This window comes from Catharus ustulatus, chromosome 18 (genome assembly GCF_009819885.2).
Source record: "Catharus ustulatus isolate bCatUst1 chromosome 18, bCatUst1.pri.v2, whole genome shotgun sequence".
NCBI lineage: Eukaryota > Metazoa > Chordata > Aves > Passeriformes > Turdidae > Catharus > Catharus ustulatus.
In genome coordinates this window covers 2,504,295-2,518,268 of record NC_046238.1, presented here as the reverse complement: position 1 = coordinate 2,518,268, position 13,974 = coordinate 2,504,295, and the positions used below count along the sequence as shown (strand labels likewise).

Genomic DNA, 13,974 nt, shown 5'->3' with positions numbered 1-13,974 from the left:
TGGCTTTGTCTGTGTCAGGAAAAACGCCACATTCAGGTTTAACCACCACAGAAACCTGAACCTCTTCCTCTGCTTTAACCTAAAGCACCTGTGGCTTGAGTTAGGAAGACAAATTCAAGAGGAGAAAAGGCTGAGCCCAGCATGGCCTGCCTGAGGTGGTCACAGCTTTGACTCCATTAGTTCACTTCATTTAGCTCTGCCTGAATTTCAACTCCTTTTTAAGAACCCAGAAAGTGAATAAAGGAAGAAACAGTGAGATTTTGGGCTTGCTCTTTTTTAGCCAATCTTGTTTTCCTGGGCTGCCCAGAGATTTTGGAATATAATGAGTTTGCAGCAAAAGCATCCAACCTCAGCAGCCCTTCCAGCCCCATCCTGATGTCAGCAGAGGAACAATTCCCTCTCCTGTTAAAGCTGAGGTGTTTCAGCATTACTGAACTTTTCAGTTCAGCACTGCCTGCACTGGTGGCAGGAGTCTGCTCTGCAGGGGCAAGGTGGCACCTGACAGCAATGCTCTCCTGCTCCTGCCCACTCAGGTTGCTCTTGTGCTTCTCCCTTTCCCCAAGCTACACACCCTCTGTCCCTGAGAAAAGACAGTTTCTAAGAAAAACGAAGGCCAGGAAAAGGCAGGGCAGGAAATATGGAGAAAAACCTGTTTTATGCATTACAACCCACTCAGAAAAGCTTCCTCCACACCAAAGCTGCAGTGACAGCAACTTCCAAAGAAAATCCTGAGACCTGACTTGCAGAAAAACCCCACAAACCTAACAACACATTTCCTGAATTTGTGTATTCTCTGCATCACGTCTCTGAAACCAAGGGGGCTTTCTTAGGGAGTGTGGAGACCAGGGTGGGTGCCACAGATGCTGCACAGAGCCCAGCACCTGCAGCCAGGTGTTCCTATGGGGAGCCATGGCACTGCAGAGGTGCATCCCCAGCCACAGCTCAGGTCCTGACAGCCATGGGGAGTTTTCCTGGCAAGGCCAGAGGTTTTCCAGGCAAGCCAAGAGTGAAGCCAGAAGGTCCAGCAGCAGCAAGACCTTTATCAAGATTAGCTGTTCCTCTGCCACTCAATGAGGACAGAGGGGCCTTTGTTTGCTGCACTTTGTACTGTGACTCAGGGCTGACTCAGGCTGGAGCAGAGTGAGGAAGAGGAGCCTGGCTGGAGCAGTGCCCTGAGCCCCCTCCCAGCAAAGCACCTGCTGGAACCACATGGCACAGCCCATGCCATGGCTCAAGGCTTAACTGCACTTCCAGGAGAGTGGACATGGGAAGCCAAATCATTTTTTTTCTTTTGGCCTACCTACAAATCTTTAATACTCATTTGGTGCTGTGCTATTTCACTTTTGGACTCATTCATCAATGTTCTTGTAAGGGAAGAGCCCTGAGCCATCATCTCAGGTAAGTCCTTGGGGTAGCTGAATGACAGATTTTGATATGAGCTATTTGGAGACTGAGCTATTGCACCAAAGCAAGAAATCCTGAAAGCAATCAAAAAATATGTACAGTTCAATAAAAACAAAAAGATAAAAAACCACAGAAAAGCCAGGCAGCTGCTCAGCACAGGCCAGGCCCTGCTTGCACTGGAGTCACTGGTCAGTGCTGGGCACTCTGCAGCCACTACCCTGAGATCAAAAGCAACAGATTTCTGCTGTCCACAAGTTTTGGTGATTTTGGAAATCTCCTGCAGTCCAGTGGCTAAACTGGGATTCAGAACTTGCTACACTCACATCAAGAACTGCTTGGACACTCTGTGCTCTTGATCCACAATGTAAAAAGCAGAGAATTACAGAATCCTGTAACAGTCTGGGTGGGAAGGGACCTTAAAGACCTTCTAATTCCAACCCCCTGCCATGGGCAAGGGATGCTTCTGCAAACTCTGTGCTGAGCACAGGCAATATCAGCTTTCATTTCATCAGGGACCTCCAAGGTGAGTAATTAATAGTACCAGATCTCTTCCCTCTGCTTTATCACAGAACCTCACAGCACAGGCAACACAGCAACTGCACACCTGAAAATCCCCCCCACCTCCACGAGACAGAAGGAGAGCCCACCCGGAAAACTCGGCAATGTTGTCATCCTGTATGAGCACATAAAGCCCAAACTGCTCAGGGACAGTGAGGCTCAGCTTGTTAAACACAACCAGGGCAGCAGAACCCAGCTCCCAATGCAAAACACTGAGAAAGGAATGAGAACGGGCAGGTGAGACACGCGGGAGGAAAGAAATCAAAACCAAAGGCAAATCTCATCAAAATTGCAGATGTAGCACCAGCCACAATCAGAATAAATGAGGCCATGCAGCATTGATGATGGAAGATAAGGCAAAACAAATGCATCAAACTTTGCTTTTAAGGCGGGAGACGAGAAATGAATTTAGAATAACCAACACGCAGAGCCACCCTGGGGTCTGAAAGCCTCAGTGCTGTGTTCAGCAGAGCCACAATGAGTGTCCAAACATGAAATACTCAAAGGGACAGAATCTGGTGTGACACAGTCAGCACTTGGACTCCTGGGCACAGTGATTTGTGGCTGCTGGGGCATTGCACGCTGCAGGACACCCTTTCCCAGGGGATCCTGCCACATGAGCAGGGCCACCAGGGACTGTCTCTGCCAAAGCCTCCTCCAGCAGCACAGAGCAAACCTGTCTGTGCATGGCAGCAGCTCCCAGCATCAACATCAGCATGGGACAGAGTTCATAACCCCAAGCCCTTTCTCCACAGTGGCTCTCCCAGAGCCAGGTGTGATCCCCAGCTGTTTTTTTGTGTGGCACAGCCTGAGACACAGCACGAAGATTTCAACTCCAGGAGGCAGCAGTGTGATCTCCAAAGAAGGACCCCAAGAACCCAACACCACAGACAATACAAAAGTGTAGATTACACACACTCAGCACAACCAGCACTTTTATTGGAAACATCTTGCCAATTCAGTACGGGAACGGGGATACTTGTTTCCATGAAGCTGTCCTGGTGCTGGAGAGCACCCAGAGGGCTACTTTCCATGAGGAGGATGGGATTGTTCTGGATTGTCTCAACTAGAAGCAGATGGGGAAAAAAAAAAAAAACATAACAGAAGGACAAAGAACAACAGACATGCGGCCACAAAGTGTTAAACATACAAACAGTTACACCCCAGCACTTAATTATGAGTCTTCAATGAACAGACAACCTTCAAATAGAGTAAAAGAAACAAAACAGGGGTGATTTCCAAACAGACCAACATCAGAGATTAACTGGGAGCAGAGGAGAACACAATGATGGTATTTCAACAAGAAAAGGGAGGCATCTTCTCCCCATTCTAGGCCAAATCCATAAATGCACAGCAGATCCAGAGAAATCTTTTTTACTATGAGTGGAAAAAAATATGCTGTAAGGGAAGAATCAGACTCACAGCCTACACAGTGCAAAGCACAGGAGTAAGCAGGGATGTGAGTTTGATTTTACTCTGCAAGTTCATTGAAATGAAACAGGGACCAGCATTTAGTACAGATGGGAAAATGGGGAAAAAAACAGCCTGAGAGGCTTTCTGAATTGTGGACTTCCAAAAATCTACCTGCATGAGATGTGCACAAGCAGTGTTACACAAGGCTTTGTACAACACCAATTATAACTGAGCACCTGAATTTTACATGATCAGCAAAACATACAGCTTAATTATAGCAGCAATTAACTTTTGTGGAGTGCCCTCCAGTGAACACTAACTTCAGGAGCAGCTGAGTGAATCATGGTGAGTCCTTCTGGGAATGTGTCCATCACAACATGGACTCTAATGGAAAGGAATGGCCTGTTACTTTCTGATAAGCAAATGAAGAGGCTTTGTCTTACAGGAAAAGAATTTAAAACTGGTTTTTGACAGTTTTATTCATCAAGGCAGAGCAGTATCTCTTAAAATAACAAGGCTCAGTCTTGGAGGCTTTGCAATCATTCTGCCCTTCTCATAGGAGAGTTAATTGCTGTTTAACTTCTCTGCATAGCAAGTGTCTCTCCAAACAACCAACTCAGAGGTCCAGGGAGGCTCTAATATTCCTGCTGCTGTCCAGAATGATAACCAGAACACAGGTTTAGTGTCAATGGGGCCTCTGCCTCTGGGTTCACTGAGAACAAGGGCTTTGGAATGTATTTAAGGGAAAGAAGGTAAAATGTTTAGCTGTAATTTTTTGTAAAAAGCCCCTTGCAGCTGATACCTAGAATACACCCAAAAAGCAAATTGCTCTTCAAGTTGCTATAGATTCCCTGAGCTGTTGTAACTGGCCAGGGTACAAATGCAGTTGTGGGTGGATCCATTTTTAAAAAAGTGTTGCAGCAAGATCTTGGCTAAATTTGACAAGTGAGTGGGGCCTGCAGAAAGCATTTTATTCACTCCATTAAACATGGGGTTTAGCTTGTGCCCATTTAACAAATCAGACCTCTAGATTCAGCAATTACAATATCTGAAGACACTGATACATATAGAAGGTCACTTCTTTGGATTTTCAACTTTAAAATGATGCAGAGGATCACCAGAATTATCCAGCTCTAGATATACAGTCTTCTTCATTTAGTCCTGCATGATTCAAATATTAGACAAATGGGATGCAAACAAGTAAATCATCTCATCATCTCACTGTAGACTCCGCTCTCTCCAGTCTTCTCTGGCCCTCCAAGTCCTAAATTCTGCCAACTCAATTGTGTTTCATTCCCTCTCAGTCACAAGCACCAGTCTGGGTGTCAAACAGAGGCCTTTACAGAGAGGTCAGCACCTTATGACCCTCAGCAGCTGGAGGTGCTTGTGTGGCAAACAGAGGGCACACAGGACACAAGGCACTGATTTCACTGGAAGAAAATTCCTTTTCTGGTAAATCAGGAACAAGGCTAATGCTACAGGGCCAGTTCTCTTTCTCACCATTTCCAATAGTGTTGATAACTTCATGTAAAATGTGGCTGTAACTCTTTGAACCCTAATGTGGATCCAGAGGGACTTACCCAAAACAGCAGAGTTGCCATCGCCCAGCGGGAACCTCTGGTACCGGGGGATATTGAAGGGGGGCAAAAGGTAAAACTTCCTCTCCAAAAGAGGCTCGAGGCGTGAAGCAGATGGGTCTGCAGGGTGGAACAGGTTGTAGACCTGCTGACAAGCTGGTCTGAGCTGAAAGACTACGAAGACAAAGAAAAAAAAAATCCCTCAGCTATCAAAATGTTACTTGTTAGAATATTGTAAATATTTGTCTCTAAAAGGGACAACTGTTGGGTTACAAAATCGCAGGAGATTTATCATTTCCCTCACCTCCTAGTTTAGTCAACTGAAACAATTTATTATGATGTTTACAGACTCAAGAATTGCCCAGCACTTTTCATGTTTGGAAATGGTGTGATCAGCGGTGCATAGAGCACACAGAGATCTGCTTCTTTACGCTGCAATAAATGCGATACGGAAACGTTTGGGTTTGAGCAGACTCCTGAGAGAGCAGCAGGAGGTGCTTACACCACCCACCAAGGGAGCAGTTTGCACCAGGACTTACTGTCAAGAGCTGGAATTACAGTTTTCCGCAGTGCAAGCACCAGACCCAAGGGAGAGCCAAAGAGGAAGAAGTCTGTGATCTCAAAGTCAAACTTGCCGATATTTCCTCCGTCCAGCATCGTGGAGCTGCTGGATCGCCTGGATGTGGGGTCGTTTCTCAGGACACTAGAATGTAAACTGGGACAAGAACAGAAAATAGGGTCTGAATTATATTCTCACTGTGTTTTCATCATTAAAGCCTGGATTAGTGATTGAGAGTGGATATAATTTTTATCTCTTCAGTGAAGGAACTGTGCTAATCAACCCACAACAACCCCACAGCACTGGCATCATTTCAATGTACAAATCCAAGCTTCAGGTGAGCTCATTTACACATCATCTCCTCAAAACCTTTTTTCTTTAAGGAATCAAAATCATGGTTGCTGCTACTGTACATGTCCAGCTTTTCCTCCCTCTCTCAGGTGTCAAATCTGTTTGTAAAATTTCACCTCTGTGTTGTGCAGGCTGGGAAATGCACAGCTTTAACACAGAGATTTAAATTCACATTTTCCTTGGACACTGAAGAAGAAGTATCAGGAATGCTTAGGTGAAAATCCTGGGAATCCACCCCCATGTTAGGTAGAGTTGCTTCTTTGCAGTCTAGATCTGGGAAGTGAAATGACAGAAGTGTAACACATAACTTTGTTCACAAAAGGGTTTCTGAGATGCTTCTATTCCCATCCAAAAGCACAAAGCTGTAAATTCCTTTGCTCTCCAGGTTGTACAGATTCCAGTGGCAGCTGTAGTGGGTTATCTCATTATAATTAGAAGCAGAGAGTGGAAGGCAGTACCAGCAGTGCCTTAAGAGGGTGTCTGCAAACACTTTAAAAAGCATCAGAACAGGTTCTAGAAAACATGTAGGAGAAATGGATACCATAAGAGTTGGGTTGGATAAAGACTTTACTGGCCTGGAGTCGGGAATGATGCAAATCCAACACTCTCCTGCTGGCTCTGTGGCCCTAAAACAAAATCCCTGGTGGTGACCAGTACTTGTCACATCCTCACCTGCAACAGCTCTGGCTCATCAAGGTCACTTCTGAGAGCAGTGGCAGCCCAGCACTGCTGTGATCCCAAACCAGGGCTGTTCCCACCATCCTCAGCACCAGAGCAGTCACAGATCCCTCAGACACAGCCACTCAGCCCAGGAGCAGCTGCAAATGCTCACACTTTTGGGGAAGAAAACTGGAATTCACACAGACTTTGCTTTCCTGCCATGGCAAATAAGGAACACATCATCCCAGAGACAGCTCCTGTGCTGAACACCATTCCCAAAGGATGCTGAGCCTCCTCCTGCTCCTGCTGTGCTGTCATGTTCCCTCTGGAGCTGCACACAGGCACATGCACAGCTCTGCTCCCAGCCAGGCAATGATAAGTTACTTATGCCAGACACACACACATCATGGGGAGTCACAACAGTGGTGTCAAAAGCGGGAGGCACGGGAGGTTACAGCAGTGACAGCTAAAACGAGCCTGTTCCTGTTCCTGTGATGAGAATGAGCCTGCCTGAGATCAGAGTGCTGAGCTGAACAGCTGAAACAGCTCTGAGAACAAGGCACCTTTGGTGGAGCTACAATTGCTTTAGCTAACAAGATGCAACACAGTGAATTTGCTGTGTGTGAAGAATGCAAAGTCATTTAGAACACGCTCGGGTTTGATTAAGGCAGGGTTACAATGATGGGATTCCAACAAAGGAACCAGAGGAAAAGGTATCCCAGTGGCAGGATGGGGGCAGAGGGTGTTTGGTATATTCCAAACAGCTTCCCACAGCATCAAGAAGCAGAGCAGGCACAGCACAGAGCAATTTGGGCATCTTCACTCCTTTTGCCAGGAACTTGGTATCATCTTTCCAGCAATCAAAAGAAATGAGAGCCAAGGGGAACTCTGGATCTGTCATGCTCCAAGCAACCTACAGTGTCCTGTTCTCTCTTTAAAGAGCAGCAGATGTACTGTGTGCATTAATTAAACAAGAGCTTATGGATTTCAGAAGCAAATCAACTCATTTACAATAATGCAAGCACGGCACAGCCAGAAATAATGTAGTTGTGCAGAAGAACTGAATTTAAAAATAAATGTGTGGTTGTAATCTCCAGATGCTGCTCTGGTTTGCTGGGCTTTATCCCAGAGAAGTGGGTAGGTCTAATACATGAATAAAAATGAGTGTCTTTGGCACAGGCTGAAATCTGCAGTGGGCACGGACAGAAAGGTCCCTGTGTGCCAGGCTGCCCGTCTGCTGAGCCCTGGAGGAAAACTTGGCTCTGTTCTGCCAACCTCCTGCTCAAAGCCACGTCACCCCAGAGCTTGGGTTTTGCATGGGAAAAATCATTCCTTGATGGCAGAGGCCAACAGGGCATTCTGCTGGGGCTGGCTGGGAGAACAAGGTCCAGGGATGGGCGTGGGAGCGACGTCCTGCTGACATGCAGGAGGGAACAAAGTGAATCCCTGCTCCCCAGCCTCCCCTGCACCAGGGATGAGGTGAATCCCTGCTCCCCAGCCTCCCCTGCACCAGGAATGAGGTGAATCCCTGCTCCCCAGCCTCCCCTGCACCAGGGATGAGGTGAATCCCTGCTCCCCAGCCTCCCCTGCACCAGGAATGAGGTGAATCCCTGCTCCCCAGCCTCCCCTGCAGCAGGGATGAGGTGAATCCCTGCTCCCCAGCCTCTCCTGCACCAAAGAGCTGAGTGAGAGACATGCAGAGAGAGCTCCTACTGCAGATTTAACCTGCCTCTTTCTCTGAGGGAATCCTGGTCTTGAGTTCTGGGAAGAGACTTAATTTTTAGCCCAAGGTCTAAACAGAGGTTTAAAAACACATAAAACTCTTGAGAGGTAAAGATGCACCCATGTGTCACCCCACTGAATCCTGACAGCTCTTGCCAGGGACCCACAAGTGCTGCATGCTGGGTGCAGGCAGAGTCCATCAGAGATGGAACAGGAAAGATCAGCAAAAAGCTATTTGGAACAACAAAATGAGCAATCCATTATCCACATCAGGCCCAGCACTTATTCTAAAATAGGTGTAAAAATGCATCAAGATGCCAGCCTGATCTCCTTAACTGAGTCTGTGCCCCTGAGGTCAATAACAAGGAGGAGAATCAGTACATTTTTGCACAACTCATATTCTCCCTGTAATACAGGAGACTGCTTTGAAGAGGCAAGAACAAGATCCTGATTGCCTTTTATTAACCTGCTGGAAATAGCCAAGAACCTTATTGTGGATTTTGTAAATGCAGCTGTCTTTCTGAATATCCTATCTCTGTGCACCAACAACATTCACTTTGATACCTTCTCTCTCCTATAAATCATTTACAGAAGGGCCCTGACATGGCAGGACAAGACAAATCCCTGAGCTAAAACAATGACTCCAAGTAGTGATGGAGGGGGAGAAATGCAGGGGAAGCCTTCAGCTCAGCACAGGGCAAAAGGAACAGCCTTGGACACAGCTGCAATGCAGATAATGAGGTTTGCTGTGGGGGACACTGCTCCCCAGTTCCTGAGACACGAGAAAAGAGGGATTAAGAGCATATTTATTGCAGTTCCTCCAGACCTGCAGGGGAAAAAGGTCTGAGTTGTCCATTTCCAGAGGCTGAAGAAGAAGATTCAGTCAGAAAATTCCTCTGGGTTTACAGAAATAATCCCTAAATGACCAGTGGCCACTGACAGACTGCTGTGAAAATTCCATGGGTTATGCTAACAGACACATTTCTGAATGTCCATTTGAAGAAGTTTAAAAATGTGATATTGGGAGCTTCAACAGTGAGTAACAGATTTGAAACATGTCCTTGGTGCAATGAAGCAGCCCTGGCAGGGGACAGAGTAACTCAAAATCAGGTTTCAGAGATGCTTTAAAATTAATACAATGCTGGGCTCCCAGTTCTGCTTCACTGAGTTCCCTAACACGATTTCTCCATTTGCTTTCTGACCTCCATCCCACACTTGGAGCACAGCAGAGCAGCAGTTCCCTGACTGCCTTGGCTGTCACACAACTCAACATAGCTCAAAGAGCTTCTTGCCATTGCAAGACTGATGCAGTAGAGAAGCTGGATTCTCTCAGTACCACTCAGCAAGAAAGCTTTTCATTTTCTTTGCCTATACAACACACTGAAATCGATAACCCTCTAATCTAAATTGTTTTCCTCCACCTTTCTTATCAGAGGATGACAAAGCAACACTGAGGTTCTACAGATACACCAACCTCAGCTCTAGGACACTCTAGATCTGTTCCTTCCAAATCTTAAATCTTACCTTGAAAGAAAGGCTTGATGTTGCTTTATCGTGTCCAGTTCATAAGTGGATGAATCACTCCTTTTTCGTGGCAGCTGCTTCTTTGGATCTTCTCCATTGCTACGAGGAATATCAATGTTGCTCCTGCTGAGGTGTCTGCTGGCTTCCAGATTAGAGCCACTGGAACAGTGGCTGTTGTTCACCGTTATTCCAGGAGACAGAAGGTCGGTATCCTGGCATTTGAAATGTATGGATTTAGCTGAATTAAGAATACTCCCACATTGTAACACCTCCCTCCTATCCTTCTTTCCACACTTACCCCAACATCCAGTTGAGGCCAATACAGAACCTCAGGCCCGATCACTCTCTAAAGTGTGGGTGATGCTTCACACCAGAGGGTGAAACATCCTTGTTTAGAGCAAACACACCCAAACTAACACCCATATGCACCTTAACACATGTCTGCCACTGATAAGGAACAGAGCCTTTGTTGTTTCAGGAGATCCTCACTAGAAGCAGGGTCTGTGGAGGAACTGGGAGCCAGCATTACCTGGACACTCACAACGCTCCCTCGCCGACTGCTGTTCTGGCTCTCGGACACAGTCTGATTGCTGTAGCATAAGGCATCAAATCCCAGGATCCCCCCAACACAGTCCCCTACCAAGCAGACCTGAGACAGGAAACAGAAGCAGGGGAGGAGAAATAGAAAGGAAATTAAAAAAAAAGCCCCTTGACTTCATTTCAGAACTAACAGTTGGACAGAGTGCTGGATTACAGCTGGACAAGCTGCAGTAACAGGATGCTCAGTGCCCTCATCAGTAAAACTGTTCAGTCAGTGAAATCCATCACTGCCTGCACACTCCCATTCTCTCACACAGCTCAGGTGTCCTGGCTGTCTCCTCCAGCCAACTGGAGCGACAGGACAGCAACACAGAGCTCTGATCCTGGTGCTAACTGCAGAAACCAAGCTGGAACCCCCTGGCCAGCTGCCTGTGCTACCTCAGGGAAGCTTCTGCCCATTTGTATCCCAAGGGGATAACAGTGTCCTGCCTCCAAGGGTATGAGCAGACAGGCACAGTAAAGCACCAAGAACCCTGGGCAGGAGAGGGCTGGCTGGGAAGAAGCTCAGGGTGGATGAAGCACATGACTGCAGCGCAGTGTGACAGCTCCTCCAATGGCTCTGTCCTCATGGGGCCAGGGAGTCACTTTGCTCAGAGGTGTGAGGGCCAGTCATGCTCTTCATGGGGTGCAGCAACTGCATGGCCTCAAAAAAACAAACCCATAGGTATGACAGCTCCAGCAGGAGCTACTGAAGTTCCTTTAAAGCCAGGAATGCTTAAACAGCTTTAGTTTGCCATGGGGAAGAGACCCCTTTGTTTAGTAATAAAGGCAGCATTCCTGCTCAGGCAAGGTGTGTCACGATGAAACCTGATTGACTTCACAGCTTTGGAACTTCATTTCTGAACACAAACTCAGACTTTGCTTTGAATCCCAAAGGTTCAGGACAGTGCACAAGCAATAATCTCTCCCTCTCAGGAAGAAAGAAATGGAAAGCACAACACTTCCTTATTGCAGCCCAACACTGTCATGTTTTCATCCTCCTGAGAGATTTAAGGCAAAGAGAATTTCAGGAGGAAATTGCTTCATTTGTTCTTCCTCTGGCTGTAGCCTGAACAGCTCCTGGCTCACCTGGCCGTTGAAGGAGGTGCCCTCCTGGGATTTGATGAACTCACTGTAGGCCTGGTTGGCTCTGACAATGACAGTGGCCACGGCTTCTTGGTACTGCGGGGAGGACGTGGCGAGCAGCGGGAGCGCAGCGAGGGGAATGTGATCCTGGCTGTTGGACAGGCAGCCCTCGTCATAACTGTATGGGCTGAGGCTGCAGAGGGCAAGAGACAGTGGCAATATGGGGAAAACAACTTGCAGGCAGCACAGTCAAGCGTTGTGGTTCATAAAAAAAAAGCCTCAAGACAGAAAGGCCATTTATTGTTCTGTGAATGGGTGAGAGCTTAACAAATCTCTCCCTCCCATCAAACGTAAATCTTCTAGGACAACATACTTACACTGACAGAACAACCCCCAGACAAGGAATTAAATCCTTAGTATTTATTGGATTAATTAGAATAAATCAATCTCAGAACTTGTGCTGCATGATTACTGTATTCACTGCAGCTAAGTATGAAATCAAGATTGAATGCCTGGCTGGTACATTAATAGATGCATTCTCAAAGCAGGGTCAGAGCTCTCAGTGCTACATGAAGAACATCTCAGGGAAACAAATAAAACAAAACAACCCCCCCAAAAACCCCCACTCCATGATAAAACAGCATCAACTTACCTGGACACCAGGGAAAAAGCTTCAGAGCAGATGGCTGGGCAAGGGACAAGTTTGATGGCAATGTGTCCCAGAGCAGCTGGGTAATGCACCCTCATCACCGTGTCAAACACGGTCGTGATGGTGTTGACATCCCCTTGCTTGGAGCTCTGGTCACCACTTCCTGAGTCCAGGATGTTCCCTCCATGGAGGACCAAGAGGAGGACATGGATTTTACTTGGCTGCATTAATGGCTGCACTGATTCATCCTAGGTGGGATAGAAGAGAGCAAACAGAAATGCTCATTTTACAAAGAGGTGTGACTTGTGATTAATTTATGGCGAATTAATTTATGGCAAAGGCCATTAGATACAGCACAATACATGCTGAGAACCTGAGTACTCCTTCCAGGTCTCTTATTCTACACTTGTGCATACACAAATGTACACACAGCCTTAGTCTGACTTGTCAGAAGCAGAAGGAAAGCTGAAAGTAAAAAAAAAAAAAAAAAACCCTGCATAAAATTGTATCCAGGTAAAACATAGCAGCAGTAAAGATATCCTTAGGTATATTAGGGTGGAAAAATACAGAAATAAGATATGGGTGTTGCTTTTTGTGGGTTGCTGAGCTCAGCTGCAGCAGTTGGCAGTGAAATACATTCACCAAAATGAAGAAATAAGATCAAACAGGTCAGCAAGTGGCAAGTTCCTAAGAAGTTGTGGGAACATCAGTCATTGCCTGTTTGTCTAACACAAGTTATAAATAAGACATCAGATTTGCTTCAACTGTTGCAAGAGAGGAACTGAAAAGAAAAATGTTCATGACCCCATAACCCAAGGAATGGCCAGCATGTGGCTGGGAGACTGCTGCATGAACACGGTGAGATGTTTTAATTTTACTGTAATTTGCTTATTGTGTCGAATAAATTCTTTGCCTAAACAGACAGGCTGCAATCTGGGGGAAGGAGAGAATTAATGTACTGCCAGAAGAGCTGTAAGCCCAGTCCTGATGCCCCAGGCAGGTACAAGAGCATCCATGTGCACATATTGCCACACAACAGAGCAGGAACTATTTTTAATATCTATTTGCTACCAGGGCTTTCAGTGTTTACAGCTCCCACATGGACTCAAATCCTCCATCCCACACCCATGAGATCTGTGCAAACCCTCCTGTACCTAACCCCTGTGCTAGCAGAAACAACATCTGAGAACATCCTGAGCAACTCTCTGCTGCCATTGAGAGGGGGTAAGGAAAGGATGGAAGGCAGCATTGTTTTCCATTTGGCCAATTGTTCTAATTCTAGCACCTTCAGTCACCTGCTGTCCTTTGAGCAGTGACTGAGTCCCTGACAGACCTGCTGGTGGGAGGAAAGCATGCCCAGGCACACATTAGCAGCCTAACAACTAGATTACATTTTTGCCAGATAATGTTAAAGCTTGTCTTACTACACAGCCCACCAGAAGTATCAAAATTCTCATCCAAGTCTGTAACAACGATTTTTCCAGACCTCCTGCATAAGAATGGCATTGAATTATTTAGCACCATTCCACTGTATTCATGCCTGCTCTTTAAATCTTTTCTGACTCCAGTTTTAGCACCTGCACAGTGAACCCTTCCCTGGGTGGAGGCACAGGAGGAGCCCTCAAAGTGCCTCAGCACCTCTTCTGCTTCCAGACAAGTATTTTAAGTGTTCATTTGCAGAACAACATGAGTCACCAGGTCATGCAGAAGTTTATCAGTAGTGACTTGAAGGCACCTTTCAGTTCATTACCCTCTGCTCTGAAGGAAGTTGGGAACTGCTGATTAGTTTAAGGGTGGAGGTAACTATTTAGAACTTCCTTGTAAGATCTGGAGCCTCTTAAAACACCTAAATCCTGAACCACCTTTGGGTAGCTTTTAACCTGAAAATCATT

General features: G+C 46.4%; 1 protein-coding gene across 5 annotated transcripts in view; it reads right to left on the bottom strand.

The window, feature by feature from the left end:
- The window catches only part of PITPNM2 (phosphatidylinositol transfer protein membrane associated 2), a 123,849-nt gene that overhangs the window by 16,712 nt on the left and 93,163 nt on the right, over positions 1-13,974 (bottom strand). For 3 of the 5 annotated variants that reach the window (XM_033076125.2, XM_033076120.2, XM_033076121.2), the window contains exons 11-17: positions 12,086-12,330; positions 11,437-11,626; positions 10,298-10,417; positions 9,769-9,980; positions 5,492-5,667; positions 4,956-5,126; positions 2,879-3,028 (exon numbers count right to left, since the gene is read on the bottom strand). In XM_033076125.2, coding sequence (XP_032932016.1) covers positions 2,879-3,028; positions 4,956-5,126; positions 5,492-5,667; positions 9,769-9,980; positions 10,298-10,417; positions 11,437-11,626; positions 12,086-12,330 — 1,264 coding nt within the window. The remainder of the gene's footprint in view (positions 1-2,878; positions 3,029-4,955; positions 5,127-5,491; positions 5,668-9,768; positions 9,981-10,297; positions 10,418-11,436; positions 11,627-12,085; positions 12,331-13,974) is intronic. The other 2 variants (XM_033076122.2, XM_033076123.2) reach the window with 1 other exon arrangement.